Genomic DNA, 18,468 nt, shown 5'->3' with positions numbered 1-18,468 from the left:
GGCTCTTGCCCCAAAATCCAGCCCCCTTACCCCACTCTCCCCATTTAGACTTGAACGGCAGAGAGAATCTTCCTTCCTTCCCTGAAATCCCATGTACAGAGCTCTGAACTCCCGGTGGCTCAGCGTCTGGCCCATAGAGGTGGTCCTGACCCAGGGCCCTTGGAACCGTCCCACCTGTGGAAATGGAGGCTCGGCTTCGTCATATCCCAGGAGCTCGCTAGCTGCCGACTCAGGCAGGGTTTCTGGCCTTTGCTTACAGCACTTTAGTCAATGGGCGTTTTTGCTCTTTTGGGGGAGATTGGCTCCCACGAGGGCAAGCTTCTCGCTGGAACCGTCATGTGGGTGAGCATCAGCGTGTGTGCCCTCTGACCTCCAACCTGTCAGCCACTCCCCAGTGGGTGCTGGTGAGTTCCTGGATTAAGGGAAAATCTCTGCCCAAATGACATGCTTTCTTTTTCTTTAATTTTTATTTTATATTGGAGTATAGTTGGTTAACAATGTTGTACACCTGAAACTAAGACATGCTTTCTTAAGACTTTAAATAAAGTAACGTGGAAAGGTTCATGGAAACTGTTGAGACACTGTCGGAAACCTTAAAAGCCCAGCAGGCACCTCCACTCCTGGTGCTGTGAGAGTGCTTAAAGCCCAGCGGTGGCCTGGAAGTCAGGAAGGCCAGGTATCCGCTCCTCAGAAGGGTAGGCTGTGACCCCACAGCTCTTCTTTCGTAGGGTGTGAGTGGGCCGTATGGTGTCATGGCAACAGGGAAGGCTCTCCAGCCAGGCTGCCAGGGTTTCAGTCCTGGCTTATTAGTTGAGTGGCCTTGGAAGATTTATTTAGTGGTGCTGTATCTCAGTTTCCTCATCTGTTTGTAGAGCAGCGATGGCAATAGTATGTACCTCGTAAGGTTGTTGCGAGGGTTGAAGATAATGCCTGTAAAATACTTGGCACCAAAACGGATGCATCCTAGGTGTTTAAAGATGGTGGCTCTCACCATCCACCCATGGTAGCCACATGATGGAGCCTGCAGGACAGGACAAGAGGATGGCGGGAGGGGTCTGTATTGTGTGGTTTCCCTGTGATTAACGCAGACTCTGGTTTCTTCTGTATTCCTTTCCTTGCCCAGTACTGATCCTCCAGAAGGTGGAGAACGGAGACCTGAGCAAAAAAGTTCTGAAGATCACCGATTTTGGCCTGGCTCGGGAATGGCACCGAACCACCAAGATGAGCGCAGCAGGGACGTATGCCTGGATGGCACCTGAAGTCATTCGTGCCTCCATGTTTTCCAAAGGCAGCGACGTGTGGAGGTAAGGTCCAGAGGTGCAGGGTCAGCGCTCCCCAGATCTATTTTGGCTGCACAGATGCTTCGGGACTTGGAGAATTGAGGTTGCATAGAATCCCAGGCACCCCAGGTAGGTCTAGGTGACCCCTTCAGAGCAATCTGCACTAAATCCCACGTTGCCAAAGGACAGTTTCTAACACCTTCATCTGCCAGAAATCTCCCCAGTGCTATGGGGCAAGTACCACCTCTGTGTAGGCCCCTTTGTGTTGGTGATTGCTCCCTAGGAAGGACCAGGAGATTCTAGGGGCAGTGTGTACTGACCTCCAGGGTGGTGAGGGTACCCAGACACTCCTGGAGACCTTCCCCACAGTCACCCTGGCCTCCTTAGCAACAGTGGCTGTTACTGTTGGACTTGTTCTCGCTATAAGCCCTTCGGCTGATGGGTATCGTCTGCGCTGTCTCTTTTTTCTGGGTGGGCTGGAAATTATCCTTTCCAGTTACCCAGTTAAGCTTTCAGTCAAGGCTCTGTCTTGCCTGTTGAGCATTGATATAGAAACGGGAAGATAGGTCTCAAGCATGCGCCCAGAATTGCAGAGTCAAAGATTAGACCAACCGTTCCCCTTAGTTAATGTCAGCCCAAGAGGTCACAAGGACATGTTGGATCTAAAAATCTTTCTCCCACTGATGGGAGGATGAGCATCTACAGAGTAAGCATCCTCATGACTGTGAGACAGTAGCTTCACCTTGGTAGGCAAAAGAAAGGACTGTAGATTATCATCGTATTTCATCTATGAAGTTGTTGCTTCTCAGGGTGTTGTAAAGTGAGCTTGTTGTGTGTGTATATTTTACTTGTTGTAAAGTGAGCTTGTGTGTGTGTATATTTTAAATAACAGCTTTATTGAGGTATTACTCACATACTGTAAAGTGCACTTTTTAAAATGTATAAGCCAGTGGTTTTTAGTAAATTTACAATGTTTTACATTGATCATCATTGTTATTAGTTTCCTAAGGCTGCTGTAACAAATTACCACAAACCTGGTGGCCTAAAGCAATACAAATTTACAGTCTAGAGGCCAGAAGTCTGAAATCGGTATCAGCAGGGCCATACTCTCTCCAGAGACTTTGGGGCAGATTCTGTTCCAAATAAGGATTCTGGGTATTAGGACATGGACATATCTTTTCAGGGCCACCATTCAACCCATGACAACCACTAACTATTTCCAGAATATTTTTTATCACTCAAAAAAACCCTCAATACCTATTAGTAGTCATTCCCTAATACCCCCTACCCCTACCCCTACACCCTGGGAACCACTAATTTACTTTCTGTCGCTATGGATTTGCCTCTTCTGGGCATTTCGTATAAATGGAATCATACAGTATGTGATCTTCTGTGACTGGCTTTTTTCATTTGCATAATGTTTTCAGGGTTCATATATGTTTTTCAGAACTTCATTCTTTTAATAGCTGAATCATATTCCATCATATGGGTATACCACAATTTGTCTGTTCTTTAGTTGATGGACATTTGGGTTGTTTCACTTTTTGTCTAATGTAAATAATGCTGCTATGGACATTTGTTTACATGCTTTTGTGTGAACATATGTTTTCAGTTCTCTTGGATGGTATACACCTAGGAGTGAAATTTTCTGATTCATATGGTAATTCTATATTTAACTTTTTCAGGAACTGCCAGACAGTTTTTTACCACAGCCATTACCATTAGCAACGCATGAGGGTTCCAATTTCTCCACATCCTCTCAACACTTGTTATTTTTTATTATAGCCATCCTAGTGGATGTGAAGTGGTATATCTCACTGTGGTTTTGATTTGTGTTTCCCTAATGACATCGAGCATCTTTCCATGTGCTTATTGGCCATTTGTATATCTTCTCTGAATAAATATCTGTTCAGATCCTTTGCCAATTTTAAAATTGGGTTATATGTCCTTCCATTTTTATGTTGAAAGTGTTCTTTATATATTCTAGATACAAGTCCCTTATCAGATGCATGATTTGCAAATAATTTCTCCCATTCTGTGGGTTTTCTTTTCACTTTCTTGATGGTATCCTTTGAAACGCAAGCATTTTTAATTTTGACGACGTTCGGTTTATCAGTTTTTTTCTTTGATTGCTTGTGCTTTTGGTGTCATATCTAAGAAACGAAGTCATGAAGTTTTATACGTATGTTTTCTTCTAAGAGTTTTGTAATTTTAGCTCTTACATATAGGTCCATTTTGTTCCGTTTTGTTCCATTTTGACCTAATTTTTGTATGTGGTGTGAGGTAGGAGTCCGGCTTCATTCTTTTACATGTGGCTATCTAGTTGTCCTAGCACCATTTGTTTAAAAGACTGTTTCTTTCCTCATTGAATTGTCTTGGCATCCCTGTCAAGAAGCAGTTCACCACAAATGAAAGAGTTTATTTTTGGACTCTCAATTCTACTCCATTGATCTATGTGTCTCCCATTTTGCCAGTGCCACCTGTTTTAAGAACTGTAGCTTTGTACTAAGTTTTGAAATTAGGAAGTGTGAGTCTTCCAACTTTCTTCTTTTTCAAGATTATTTTGGCTATTCTGAATCTCTTCAATTTCCATACGAATTTTAGGATCATTTTGTCAGTTTCTGAGAATTAGGCAGCTAGAATTTTGATAGGGATTATGTTAAGTCTGTAGATCACTTTGGGGAGTATTGCCATCTAGATAATATTGTCTTTCAATCCATGAACATGGGATATCTTCCTATTTATTTAGACCTTCTTTAATTTCTTTCAGTGATGTTTTATAGCTTCTGTATATTGAATCTTATTTCACTACACATTAATTATGGGTGAAGTACCTATTGTGAAGAAAAGAGTTTTCCCTTCCTTAAAATATCTGACTAGATCTCATTAGGTTGAGCTGTATCCTGATATTCAACTGTTTTTCACCCACAAAAGCAGCAATTTCATATGCTTCAACCTACACTTTCATTGCTTGACTGCAGGCTAATGAGATTAGTTAATGTATTAATTAAGCTAAGCTGCTATTGCAAAGAGACCTACTGATGGTAGAAATGTACTTCTTTTTCAAGAGTAGTCCAGCCTGTCTAGGCTGGTGGGGCAGCTTTGCACCTTGAGATCATTCAGGAACTCAGGTCCTTTCAGCATCCCTCGGCGTGTTATTCTTTTCTGAATGGTTACATCTGAGTGAAAGTGACTTCAGAATAATTATATCCCACAGAAAAGGGGAACGAGAGCTTATCCATGGCAAGAAGCTTGTCTTTAATTTGGAGATGACTCCAAAAGTAGCTATTATTATTTCCGTTTTACAGATGAGGTAACCAAGGCTTAGATGATTGAAATCAGTTGCCTGGGTTCACCCAGGTGGTAGAGGTAAAGCTGTGATTTGAACTAGATATGTGTCTCTTGAAACTCTGTGCTTTTAGCCACGTCACCATCTATATACTCTTACTCCTGTGCTTTGGGCATCCTCTTCCAGGGTGATTGGCCCACCATGCCTGGGACCCAGCAGCCTGTCCCAAGAGGGCCAAAGCATGTCTAGGAACTTGGGACAGAGCTGGTTCCCAGACTGACTTGTAATGCATTTATTCCTCCAAGAAATGTTTGTTGAATACATACTTACTCTGTTATGACCAAGCAAGTGGACTTGCTTCCCGCTGTACGATGGAAAGACCAAACACCGAGGCAACGGTCTTTTGCAGAGAGAAAAAGAATTTATTGCAGGGTGGCCAAGCAAGGAGGCAGGAGGCAATGCTCAGATATGTCTACCCAGTTGATCAGCTGTTGAGCAGCATGTTTATCATGGAAGTAGGGAATAAGAGGCAGGGGGGCGGGTGGGCTGGGAAATGGTCGGTGGAAAGTAATTTGTACGTTTCTGGAGTTCTCTGCCCAGACTCAACTGTTCTTCATGCCTCTTCATGGGTTGCATGTGCAAATTCAGGGGGGTTTCCTATGTTACATGGGGTGGATTGTCAGCCTGTGATGTCTAAAGTTCACTATCAGAGTTCACCATTGGTTGTCCTAGTCCCTCAGTGTGCCTGAAGGGGCTGTCAGCAGGTTGTTGGCATATCTGTGGTTTCCCTGGTATTCTGCAAAACAAGCTTGGTGTCTTCCATGTATCATTTTATTTCTATCTTGTTTCTACCTTATGGGCCTTGAGTGTGTAAGGTAAGGGTATGGCTCCAGTGTTAGGTATGGGGCTGAACCTGAATCCAACCCCCTTCCCTCCCACTCCCCTCCTGGAGCTCCTGCAGGGCCTTGGGCCTCTGCAGTTGGTGGGTGCCCAGGGCCAGCTGAGTTTGTCTCACTGTTCTTCGAGTACAGTTCTCTAGGCCTCCTCTGTGCTGTGGTGGAGCGTAGGATAAGAATGACCCAGACCCCCTCAAGAAGAGCAGTTCTTGCCCTTTGGTTGTGTTGTGCAGGGAGGGCACTGGTGACAGCCAGAGGCCATCGTCCCACGGTGACTCTCTGCCTGTCGTGTATAGGATGAGGTGGAGACATTTTGTTAATTAATCATTTTACGTTTTTTAAATTACGGAAGGAAAACATGTTCACTATAGAAAAAAAAAGAAAATATGGATAAACAAAAAAAGAAAAGGAAAGAAAAGAAAAAATCACCCACAACGCACTTCTAAAGATAATCTATGTTGACATTTTGGTGTGTTTATTCCTGTTCCTGTGATCACCCACCCATCCCTTAAAATGGGATCATTCTATTTTGTAAGCTGCTTTTTGAATGTAACAGAGCATGAACATATTGCCATGTTAATAAGTATTTATTATGTCAATAAATATATTAACATATACATTTATACATAAGTTGGTAAATATGTTATCATTTTGAATGAGGGTCTGGTTAACAGCAAGAATAGTAAATTGTGTGTTACCTAACAGTTTACAGAGTACCTTCACATATGGTAGTTCAGTTGTCTTTGCCAAAGATTACTAAACAGTCAGCTTGGTTCCTGGGATGTAGGCTCACAAGCTGATGACCAAGTGCAGGAGCCCATTCAAGGGACACCCTCTCCTTTTTGGAGGGTGGGTCCCTGAGTTAACAGTCTTAAAGTCCATGCAGGTTAATAAGAAAAACAGCCCTGGCCCAGCACAGGTACAGAATTGCTGCACCTTTGGTTGGGAAGGGTTGCTATTCACTCTAGGGCTCTTCTTCATTTTGAAAAAAATAAAACATCCCTCTCCCACATGTGATATTATCAAACAGTGGAAAAGATGACTGCACCTCTGGAGGTGGTTAATTATTGGCACAGGGAGCAATCCTGAGGGTTTGGGTTTAGGCTTTGACTCTTGGGAAATCATTGGCAGCACTGTGGGGTCTGGCACTTCTCTGGGGGGGAAGGGACTCCGAGGCAGAGTTCTAGCTGAGCTGGTACTTCGAGGCTGCTTGTAAACAGTCTTGAACAGACCTCTTGACCTTCTCTTAACCCTGGGAGGGCAAGAAAGTAGGCTAAACCTGAGGTGAATCATGTGGACTTCTCCTGTCCACCTCTCCCTGAGGCTCAGATCCATCTAATGTGTGTTTCTCCAGCCCCCTTTTTGGACTCTGTTCCTGACAGAGGAGCACCAAGCCTTCATTTACATCACCCACCTTCTGTTATAAAAATACAGAGGAACGCTGGCAGAGGAACACTTTGACTGGTTTAGTCATCCCCAGAAAGCCTTCTTCCCTGAATGCTGGTACCCCTCGGCACGGCTCTCCCCAGCCACTTTCTCATTTCAGGCCTTTCCGAGAGGGAAGCACACGGTGTTTACGAACCATAGATGGCGGTTTCAGGTTGCGGGGTAGTTATTGTTATTCTTACCTTGCAGCTCTTCTATGAGGTGGGGATTGCTGTCTCTGTTACACAGATGAGGAAACAGGTTTGGAGAGGTGAACTTGCTTTCTTAAGGTCCCACGGCTGTAAGTGGTAAAGCAGGCATTCGACTCAAGTCTGTCTAAGTCTTTCTTGAGCAGCACTTCTCCCACTTTTCCTAGTTGTAGAGCCCTTCAAATGGAACGGAATGCCCATTAACAAAGGACCAAGCCAGGTGAGAGCAGAGCTGCCCTTGTGGAAGCTGGGAGGGGAGGGTCCCTGGCTTCTTTCCCTTCCAGGTGGCCTGAGACATCTCCACGGAGTAGAGCTCAGTGTAAACACCATCACAGAGGAAACACCAGGACACAAACAGGACACATGTTTGGATCTTCGAAAATACCCTGTCTTTCCAGGTGGTTAGGCTTGGGACATCGATTGTCTTTGCCTGGATGGAAGAAAGGGGTTTCGGGAACCTTGAGTTTTTGTTCCTCAGGGTGGAAGTGGGCAGTAATGCCGAGAGCAGGCAACTGAAGATGGGAGTCTCTGTAACCGGGAGTCTAGTTAGCAACGCTGAGAGCTCGTAGAGGTCACTTGGTGGACGCTGCCCAGCATGGCTGCCCAGCATGACTGCTGTCTGGATAAGTCACATGAAAGGTTTGGCAGGAAGTGTCCTAGTGTAGTTCTCGATGATATTTGGGGCTTACTCTGGGGCACCCAGGGCAGCCTGAAGGACCATCTGACTACACACTCACTCTTACACCCACCCACCAATTCATTCATTATGTGAGGGCCTAGGCGTCCCAGAGCCTGGGCAAGACCCTGAGAATGCAAAGATTAGGAACTACTGTCCCTGCCCTTTAGGAGCCCACCGGCTGGTAAACAAACAACTAGAATACCTGACAGCGCAAACAAGGGCTGAGTAACATGCTGTGGTGTCAGGAGGCTTCCTAAAGTGTCCATTTGTTCCCATCAGCCTCAGACTAAGATCCACCTTCTTGTCAGGACAAGACAAGACCTGCAACTACCAGTCTACTAGGCTTTTTTTTTTTTTCCTGTCAAAATACATAAAGAAAATGATAGTATTTGGAGGGCTCACTCGGGGAAAGCCATCGTCCAAGGACACTGGCCGGTCCACTCTGAGGGTCCCTCTGTAGAGACCCCCCGGGATGTCCTGGCACATTGGTGGGCACATTGCTCTCCTTTGGAGCCATGCCAGGCCATGCCATGGGATCCTTTGAGGGCAAGCCCATGCTGTTGTGCTCTCTGATCCCTGTCTCTGGAGCCCTGGCTCCTCCCTCAATTAGCAAAGTTTCACTCAGGGTTCAGCTACCTCCTGCCTCCGTCCTGGTCTGGTGTAGGTGACCCTCCTTTGTGCTGTCATAGTATCTCTGTTGTGACTCCTCTTTCCATATTCTAATTGATGCTTTTTCTATTCCTCTTGGTAGTCTCTTTGTGGATAAGATCTGTGTTTTTTTATCCTGTATCCCAGTTCTTGGCATTGAGTTTGATGCACAGTAAATATTTAGTAGATGTTTAAAATGAATGAATAAATGATGGTGCATTTGAATCATATCTTGAAAGATGATTAGTAGAGTTTACCAAGCAGAGAACTGGTCGAAGGGCATTCTAGGGAGAAAGAATTGAGAATTGGTGCAGGTCCACCGTGACTTACTCCACATAGGCCCTTAATATATGCTGCTAACCCTATCTAAAACTTGCTTCCCTCACCTGCAAAATGATGATCATACTTGCCTTGCAGGTTTGTTGTAGGGATTCAGGATCATGTTTGTAAATGTCTTAGCATGCTGCACATACAAGGTACCATGATCGAATCGTTGCTGGGTTTATTATTATTTTTTTAAAATAAATATGTCTTCTTGTTGGTTGTAAACTACTGATGAGTATTACCAAAAAATTGAGCTTTGTGTTGAAAATATAAGGAGAGGCCCTCTTCCAACTGTTCATGGCCTTATAGTTTCTGGTCCTGACTTATTCCTGGAAGGATTAAACGCTACATGAGTTTGCCTGGTTCTGATTGTGAATTCATAGAATAATTATTCCATAAGCTTTGTGCTCCCCATTCCCTAACTCACAGAACGTGTGAAAAGAAATTCTTCATGTGGACTTGAAAGGTAGCGAAAGAACTTGAAGCCCTCACAGCTGATGCGCTGCTCTGCTCTACCGATGCAGTCCACCCTTGTGAAACTTTCCCCTTTGAATTAGACAGAGGTCACCATTAAGGATGCACTCACGCTGACGGGGGCAGGAATCTATTCAACCTAGTGGGCACTGAAAGAAATCTTTCACAGGAGCAAAATATGTTTGTTTTGGGTGGTCATCTCTCTGCTTTTATAAAGCTAAAAAAAAATGTATCTGTTGCTATATGATCCAGCAATCCCACTTCTGCGCATATATCCGTACAAAATTATAACCGAAAAGATACACGTACCCCTATGTTCATAGCAGCACTGTTTACGATAGCCAAGACATGGAAACAACCCATGTGCCCATCAACAGACGATTGGTTTAAGAAGATGTGGTATATATACACAATGGAATGTTACTCAGCCATTAAAAAGAATTAAATAATGCCATTTGCAGCAACATGGATGGACCTAGAGATTATCATACTAAGTGAAGTAAGTCAGAAAGAGAAAGACAAATACCATGTGATATCACTTATATGTAGGAACTAAAATACAACACAAATGAACATATCAACGAAACAAAAACAGACTCATAGACATAGAGAACAGACTTGTGGTTGCCAAGGGGGAGGGGGGGGAGGGAGGGAAGGATTGGGAATTTGGGATTAGCAGATGCAAACTATTGTATACAGGATGGATAAACAACAAGGTCCTACTGTATAGCACAGGGAACTATGTTCAATATCCTGTGATAAACCATAATGGAAAAGAATATGAAAAAGAACGTATATATGTATAAGTGAATCATTTTGCTATACAGCAGAAATTAAACACAGCATTGTAAGTCAACTATACTTCAATAAAATTAAAAAAATAAAAAATAATGTATCTGTGACTTAAGCTGAAGTTTTCTTAAAGCAGGAAAAAATGTATTCCCAGAAGCCTGCCTCTTCTCCCAGTTTATTACATTCACAGTAGCAGCCACAAAATAGATGCGGCCCTTGAGCACTGATTGAAACACTAGAGCAGTGCATTTCATTTCATGACAGCCTTGTCAGACTGCTTGTGTTATTTGCACTTCACACATAAGGAATTTGAGGAAAAAGGCCAAGCGTGCTTGACTCCAGAGTTTTCGCTTATAGCCGGTAGGCTTTATGGTCTCCCTTTTATATTATAGCAGTACTTCTGTTTTGTTAGTCTCCCTACATGTCAGAGAGGCTGTGGGATGCTCGTCAAAGCCTCGCGAGATATTTGCATGAAGTTGCACCTATGGTTCATGGTGCGGCTTCTGTCTTCTTCCTCTCCTTAGCTATGGGGTGCTACTTTGGGAGCTCCTGACCGGTGAGGTGCCCTTCCGAGGAATCGATGGCTTAGCAGTCGCTTATGGAGTGGCCATGAACAAGCTCGCCCTTCCCATTCCTTCTACATGCCCGGAACCTTTTGCCAAACTCATGGAAGGTGAGTGCCCCCTGGCTGGAACAAAACTGGAGACCGTTTATTTTTCTGTCGGCACTCGATAGATTGTGGCCGGTTCTGCAGGGTCAGTAACTGAAAGAGGAGGTGAAGTATGAGTCAGTCAGGGAGGAATCCTGAAGATGGTTGGAAGAGCTACTACAAGATGATGTCAGCACCCTGCTACACTGGTGTCACCGACGTCCCTTCTGTCCATCTAGTGACTGCAGAACGTAGCTTAGAAACTGAAGGCTGCTATCCAGTGCTTCAGAATATTATTATTTAATCCAAAGTAAGAAGGTATAGCAGCTTTTATCTCAAGACCTCTGAGTGTCTTACATATAGAAATGAAGATCTATGAGGAAAGGAATTCTAAAATTCATCTCGGCAAGCCCTATGATTTTGTCAGCGAGAAATCCTAAGCTGAGAGAGGTTAGATGGATAGGTGGTCACTCCATTGGTTAGTGGCTCAGCTGAGCGTAGATAGAATTCACTTTTCCTGACTCCCATGCTTTTCATCCTTGCCTTCTCATCAGCTCATTGAGTTGGGGAAGGGTAGCTCATTTATTTATGGGAAATTGGGGCCCAAGGTGTAGTTACCCATTGTCAGGACTGGAATCGTGCAGTAACTTGATAAACTGGTAGCTGTAGTTCATGCAAGAAAACGCTTTGGACTTGCCTTACCTATGTGAAATCAATAGTGAGAATGGAATGGGTGCAGAGCTGCTGCACTGGGTTTCCAGCTTCACTGTTGGTGATTGTGATGTTGGGCAGATTGCTTTACTTCCTGAGCCCTGTTTGGGGTTCCCTAAGTCCCAGTCTCTATTTCTGGAAGGAGAAATGAGAGGTGGTTTTCTGTCAAATGAGGTCACGTCATACCCTAAATCTTACATTTGCCTCTGTCCGCTAATGCTTCCTGCTGACTCCTGTGCCCCATGCAGATTGCTGGAATCCTGACCCCCATTCACGACCATCTTTCACGAATATCCTGGACCAGCTAACTACCATAGAGGAGTCTGGTTTCTTTGAAATGCCCAAGGACTCCTTCCACTGCCTGCAAGATGACTGGAAACATGAGATTCAGGAGATGTTTGACCAACTCAGGGCCAAAGAAAAGGTAAGAAAGAGAAGCAAAAGGTATGCATTGAATTAGTGGATCTTCTCCACTGGGGCCTCTGGACCGATTCTGACACGACCACGTTCCTGCTTGGTTTGTGGCAACAGAGCAGCTTTTTCCTTCCTGGCTTTAACATGGAGAGTTCTCCAGGCCTCAGATGTGACCTGAAACGATGGAGAAGTTTTCTTTCTTTTGGGATGTGGCAGGAATAAGTGGGGGAAGTCATGAATCCAAAGCTGTCCTTGCAGAGTATCTACTTTATTGTCCAAACTGGAGGAGGAGCACGGCTGGGCAAGTACCAGCAGGGTGTCTCGCCCCGCCGGCTGGAAATACGAGAGCGTTCTAGAAAGCTTTCTTTGTTCTGCAGTGGACTTGTAGAAGGGGTTTAACTGGATGTAGGGATACTTCAATACTGAGAGCAATTATCAGAACATCCTGCCAGTGTCTTTGGGGATCAGAATCAGAAACACCACATGGGCTAAAAATACCATGAGTCTGAAGTTGTTTGGCATTTTTCATGTTTTTATGAAAAGGGCTCAAAGGCTGAACCAACTGAGGAGCTCAGAGACCCATAGCCCATTTGCCTTTTTGTTTTGGAGACCATTCCTTAAATGGCCCCTCTCTATGCCCGTAGTGTCTGGCTAGCAGTCAGCATCACACAGAGGAAGCTAACCAAAGTAGTTATGTTGTTTATCCTGCGGGGCCAGTGGCTAGGGGCACGAGGGATGTCCATGGATAGACTTGGTTAATTTCTTCTTTCCCTTCTCACTCCCCTCTGTGGAAATTTGGGAAGCAGTATAATAATAGTAGAATCTCAAATTATCTTTATGGCTTCCCAGTTCTTTCACTTGAAAGGTCTGAGGAGACCTCTTCACCCATTTCATCCAGGAGTCTTATGGCCCCTGCTGCCAGCATGTAGGGCAGGTGTTATTAACTTTTTCATCTCAGAGCTGAGGGTCAGTGTCTGTCTAAAGTCACACAGCTAGTAAGTGAGGAGGTAGAATCTTGAACTGGGGTCTTCTGATTCCTAAACCATTTTCTTTCCAATATCATCGTTTCCCTAAACAAAGGACTTAAAAATCATTTCTGGAGCTGATTTGAAGATATAACTCTTTTGATGCAACATAGCAATCCTTGTGCTGTTTGGCAAGTCAAGGAGCATTCTGCAGGGGGATGCAGTGAGCTTATGACAATTCTTTAAAGACCCAGGGGGAGAGAGGGGTGGATCTGTACTGACCATTGAGCAGAATGATTAAAAGAGACTGTTCCAATTACTAGTTCTATTCCAACTAGAAGAACCCCAGAGTTCCTGGCCTTTTTTTGAGATTGCTGAATCACTGACTCCTGCTTATTTCTTTTTCTTTTTTTAAATTTATTTTTTATTGAAGTACAGTTGAATTACAATGTTGTGTTAATTACTGCTATACAGCAAAGTGACTCAGTTATATATTATATATATATATATATATATGCATTCTTTTCCATTATGGTTTATCACAGGATATTGAATATAGTTCCGTGGTTATTTCTTTTGATTGATGGAATTATAAGGGTACCAGCCAATACGAAAAATGAAAGTTGGATTTTGTCAGGAGGTAGTTACTAGAAAAAGTCAAACCAATTCTCGTAATAGCTAACATTTGTAGAGCATGTGCTATTTGCCATGCTCTGTTATGAGTAATTTATATGAATTCTTACATAATCTTGCATAATAAGGTAATAATTGCCTTATGTATTACAGTCCTGTGATATTGGTGCTATTAACTCCATATAACATGTGATGCCCATTTTAATTGCTCAAGGCCACAAATCAGCTACTTTGTTCCAGAGTCCTTGCTTTTAACACCCATGCTGTGATACCTCTCCATTATAAGGCTTGGAGTTGGGCAAGTGAGGGTGAAATGGATAATGAGCTTTCTCTCTGGAGAGATTCCTCTTAAATCATTGTATGTGGAAGATGTGATTTGCATACTATGGAGTTGATACCCAAATAGGTGTTTCGCAAGAAGGGGATTTACCACGCTGGAGGGTTTCCAGGTATATGGTGCCATAGTTGAGTACTCCATAAATGTCCTGTTTTCCCATATGATTCACTCTTCAGGTTGTCTCAACCTACTTCTGCTTCTGTGTATGTGAGGATGGATTGGTCTCTGGGCTGGGGTTCAAGTTCCCTTAAAGGAAGGAGCTTAAACCCAAGTCATCCCTTAGACAAGAGCATGCAGGAGGGAGGACTTAGGAAGGCTGAGATTAGCTCGAACTAATTTTCAGCTTTCCCATTTAGCAGCAAAATAACCAGCCAGGAATAATTTTTCTGAATCTTCGACATGTTTTTGTTCTGATGGTGAAAACAAAGCAGTGGGACCGGGAAGCCAAGGATGTGGAGGGTGCACAACAGTTAATCTTTGGGGCTTATTTGGGGCTTATTTCATCAAAGAAGGAGAAGTTCAAAAGTTCAAGCTCATTTCTCAGGCACTGTGATGAATCCATGTTCCCATAAAGAAGGACCTGCATTTATAAAATTGTCTTCTCTCTCCTCCTCCTTCTTTCTCTCATTCATTCATCGACTCAGCAGTTAATCAACAACTACGGAGGACCTACCATGTACCAGACAACTTTCAAGGTGCTCATCCTCTTCTCATTTTTCTCCTTTCTATCATTTTTATGGTCATTTTCATATACTCTTGAGAACAGAAGGCAAGTTGAACAGAAAACTCCTTTCATCAGAATACTTTATTCCCATTTTGTTTGTTTTCTCTTCTGCTCTCTGCCTGCTGCTCTGCTTCCTCGATATGTGTTCACATACTATTTTCTAGCCCTGGGTTCCATTTCTATAGTTTGTTCTAATCCAGAATGACTTCTTATAGGGGAGCATTTCATTGAGAATTTTGAATTTCAACCACAGAAGTGTTGCTCTGGCTACTTTATTGAAGAAAACGTCTCCCTTTTTAGACATGGTTCTCTCAGGTTATTGACATGAAAGCTTCTTAAGTTTTAGTCCTCTGCCTCCACCCGACTTCAATCCTAGGCCTGCGGTAACCAGTGTTAACAGTTTAGAGTCCACATGTTTAAATTTTATACGCATGCTTTGTTCTCTTTCCTGGGCTCTCTCCTATTTCCTGATGCCGTAAGCCCCCACCTCTTTCCAGGAATTCCATGGTGAGTTCCTTTGTAAATCCATGCAGGAGGAAAAAGGGGAGGGAGGGAAGAGGTTCTGCCCACCTTCTAGAGAAAGTGCCTGGCAAAGACTTCAGGAAATGTTCCCTCTTCTCTCTGCTGTGCTGTCCCCATCCTTCCAGAGCAAATGGTTGTCCTTTTAGATAAGGACAACCATTTTGTCCTTATCTAAAGTTTAAACCACACGCTCAGTGGATTCACTCACCAAGTGAACAAAGATTTAGATGACGCACCTCACGAACCTTTTGAACAGCCACCCTGGAAATATATTTATTTTCATTTGAATGTTAGGCGATGCCTGGAGGGTGATTCATTTACAGCACGCACATTTTAAGCTAGATCACATTAAGTTGGCTCTGGTTTTAAAAAACTTTCCTTTATGTAACAGAAAGAAAAAATCAAAATAGAACCAAATCTGTAAAATTTGAGTATATGATTGTATTTTCCACCCAAACGCCATCGTTTGTCCTGGTCACAGGTAATTTTAATCAGTCAATCAAGGGGCACAGGGAACTATCAGCCCCCGTCTCCAGGGCTCGGCCTGTGGCTCCTCTAGCTGTATCCTCAGGATGGCTCTTCGGAGCCTGCCTTGCCTCCATTTGCGGTGGTCAGGTGTTCATTTTCCAGCCAGCTGTTGAGCCCCCACCTCCGCTGGGGACTGAAGCGTGGGGTGTCAGAGGAGAGCTGTCCAGGCTGCTGTGAGCACTGGCCCCCCAGGGGCGAGCCCCCTCTGCACGGAGCACTTGCCACACACACCCCCGCCATGGTTCTACCTGCCTGGCAGGAGCTGCACACCTGGGAGGAGGAGCTGACGCGGGCCGCACTCCAGCAGAAAAACCAGGAGGAGCTGCTGCGGCGCCGGGAGCGGGAGCTGGCCGAGCGGGAGATCGACATCCTGCAGCGGGAGCTCCACATCATCATCCACCAGCTGTGTCAGGAGAAGCCCCGGGTCAAGAAACGCAAGGGCAAGTTCAGGAAGAACCGACTGAAGCTCAAGGATGGAAACCGCATCAGCCTCCCTTCCGGTTGGTGTCCGGGGACCTGGGGGAAGTGGGAGTGGACCGAGGGGCTGGTGTGGCAGGGGTTCTGTGGGAACCAGGGACTGAGCTCAGAAACGTGAGACCCCAGGGCTCATCACGGAGCTGGTTTAGGAAGGTCCATTCTATTCCGTGGAAAGCCTGGCCTGATGGAAAGCTTCTGCCTTCCAGGGGGATTTTGTAGTTTGACTACACACAGAATATGAGGGGAAGGCCGTGAGTGTGACAGGCCTGGCTGCAGGCTGCTAGTAGCACGGCCGTGCACACAGGCACATCTCACTATAGGCAAACCTGGAGAAGGAATATGTCACTGGGGGAAAAAATCCCAGGGTATGTGTGTACGTGCGTGTGAGTCTGCAAAATAACTCATCTCAGGGTTTCTGTAAATAATTAGCTCTCTGGGTGCAGTTGAGATTAGGATGAACGTTTAAGAATTTGATTTACACATAACCTTTCAGAAACACATTAGCTGAACAAAGGTACATTTGCAGTAGGTACAGCCTTGGGAAAATGCAAAGAAATATGAAACTATGAATTAGAATCTCTGCGGGGCGTAACGTACCCACGGAGGGAGGTAAGTACTCAAGTGTGTGCTATGTAAATAAAGTTCATTGTATTCTGAGTCTGTAAGGCCCCAGGAAGCAAGCTTATTAGAAGTATAAGGAACCAAGGGGAAATGGCATAATAGGAGTAGTAGTGGATGACTTTAAGCACTGGGATGGTGGCTTAGGTACAGACAAGAGAATCCACCTAGTGAAATTCAGTGAATGTGTCGTTGCACATTTTTTTCTTTTCAGGCAACACAGAGTCTTTAAGCACCTCTGGAGCATCTGGCACGTGCCAGCATCTTGCTGTGTGCTAAGGCAGCAGATAGAAAAGCCATGGAGCTCACCTACAGGGAGATCACAGTCTAGAGGGGAGACCTAGGTGCAAACATGCAGATCTTTTTCATAGCCTTTTGATAGATGGGGAGAATGAAGCTCAGAAACTCAGAGAATGTACCTTTTACATTCCTCATGTACGCTGTAAATGCCTTTGGAATACATCAGAATTTGGACCATTAACCGCATCTCCCTCACTTCCCCAGGTTCTGTGGGTTAGTCCTGGTACCCCGCACTTATCGAGGAGCATCAGTCTCCCTGCTTTGGTCCCTGAGAAAAGGAGGCGTGTACGGATAGACTGTATGAGATGGAGAATTTTAAGTTAGATTTCCTAGAATAATCGACAAGGTCTCATGATATTTTTAAAAACTATTCTAAGCACGTACTTGCTACACCTATATACATTATATAGACATATGTACCTTATATAGACGGCTTTATGAAAACGATATAATGAAGTTCACTTGGGTAATGAAGTTTCCTTCTCTTCATACGTCCATCTTGCCATGTCCCTATGGGAAAAAGAAATGATTCTGAAAGAGAACATTTCCCAGGTGAAAAGGAGCTTCTCAGGAAATAGGGCCTGTCCCTCAAGTCTGCCAGGAAGTGTCAGTTCTCTCATAGGAATTTTCTTTTAACTGAGGTATAGTTGATGTACAATATTACACAAGTTTCAGGTGTACAACATAGTGACTCACAATTTTTAAAGGTTATACTCCATTTATAGTTATTATAAAATATTGGCTGTATTCCCTGTGTTGCAGTATATATCCTTGTAGCTCATAGGAATTTGAGAATGGGAAAATTCTAATGCACACGCATCTGTTTGTCTTTCCCCAACCAGATTTCCAGCACAAGTTCACGGTACAGGCCTCGCCCACCATGGATAAAAGGAAGAGTCTCATCAACAGCCGCTCTAGTCCTCCTGCAAGCCCCACCATCATTCCTCGCCTGCGAGCCATCCAGTGTGAGGCTGTTTCCCAAATTAGTTGGGGCCAGAACACACCAGGGGCACCTGTCCCCTGCTCTGTCCAGCCACCAACTGGTCCAGGCTGGCTCCGTCCATAACTCTGCCACCTCTCCTCCACAATATGTATATACATGCACATGTGTACGCAGACCCTTACCCCCCACCTCGTCTCTCCATGACCTTGACCCTTTCACTCTTAGTGAGATACCAGCAAAGGGGTGTGTGGGTACCAGCGGGCTCTTTAGTGAATTACAAAGCAATCTGGGATGCGATGAAGGTACCCTGGCCTGGGGACCTTGTGCACTCGCTGCCATGTTTGGGGCATCATGGTTTTTCTTTTCCATGCTTCCCAGGAAAGGGCTTTGTCAAAGTGTAGGTTCCAAGGTAAACTTGCCAGCTACTTTGTGATAGGCCGAATCCGAACCAATTTTATTTTATGACGGTGTTTATTAAAAAGAACTTATACAGACACACATGTATGCATATATGTAAAGTGTGTTGTATGCCCTAATTTAAAGATAGAGAGATTTCGTCAAAAACCCCCCCAAGACCTGGATTTCTGGCTTTCCTTGAAAAATCAAATCAAACCAGTGGATTCTTTTTTCC

General features: G+C 44.3%; 1 protein-coding gene across 2 annotated transcripts in view; it reads left to right on the top strand.

Annotated features, from left to right (window-relative positions):
- MAP3K9 (mitogen-activated protein kinase kinase kinase 9) overlaps nt 1-18,468 on the top strand; it is a 71,042-nt gene that overhangs the window by 43,555 nt on the left and 9,019 nt on the right. For both annotated transcript variants that reach the window (XM_029238254.1, XM_029238253.1), the window contains exons 3-7: nt 1,124-1,304; nt 10,541-10,689; nt 11,625-11,800; nt 15,759-15,999; nt 17,737-17,859. In XM_029238254.1, the coding sequence (XP_029094087.1) occupies nt 1,124-1,304; nt 10,541-10,689; nt 11,625-11,800; nt 15,759-15,999; nt 17,737-17,859 (870 nt within the window). The remainder of the gene's footprint in view (nt 1-1,123; nt 1,305-10,540; nt 10,690-11,624; nt 11,801-15,758; nt 16,000-17,736; nt 17,860-18,468) is intronic.

Source organism: Monodon monoceros, unplaced genomic scaffold (genome assembly GCF_005190385.1).
Source record: "Monodon monoceros isolate NGI ecotype Baffin Bay Population unplaced genomic scaffold, NGI_Narwhal_1 Super_Scaffold_21, whole genome shotgun sequence".
Lineage (NCBI taxonomy): Eukaryota > Metazoa > Chordata > Mammalia > Artiodactyla > Monodontidae > Monodon > Monodon monoceros.
This window is presented reverse-complemented; position numbering and strand designations above follow the sequence as displayed.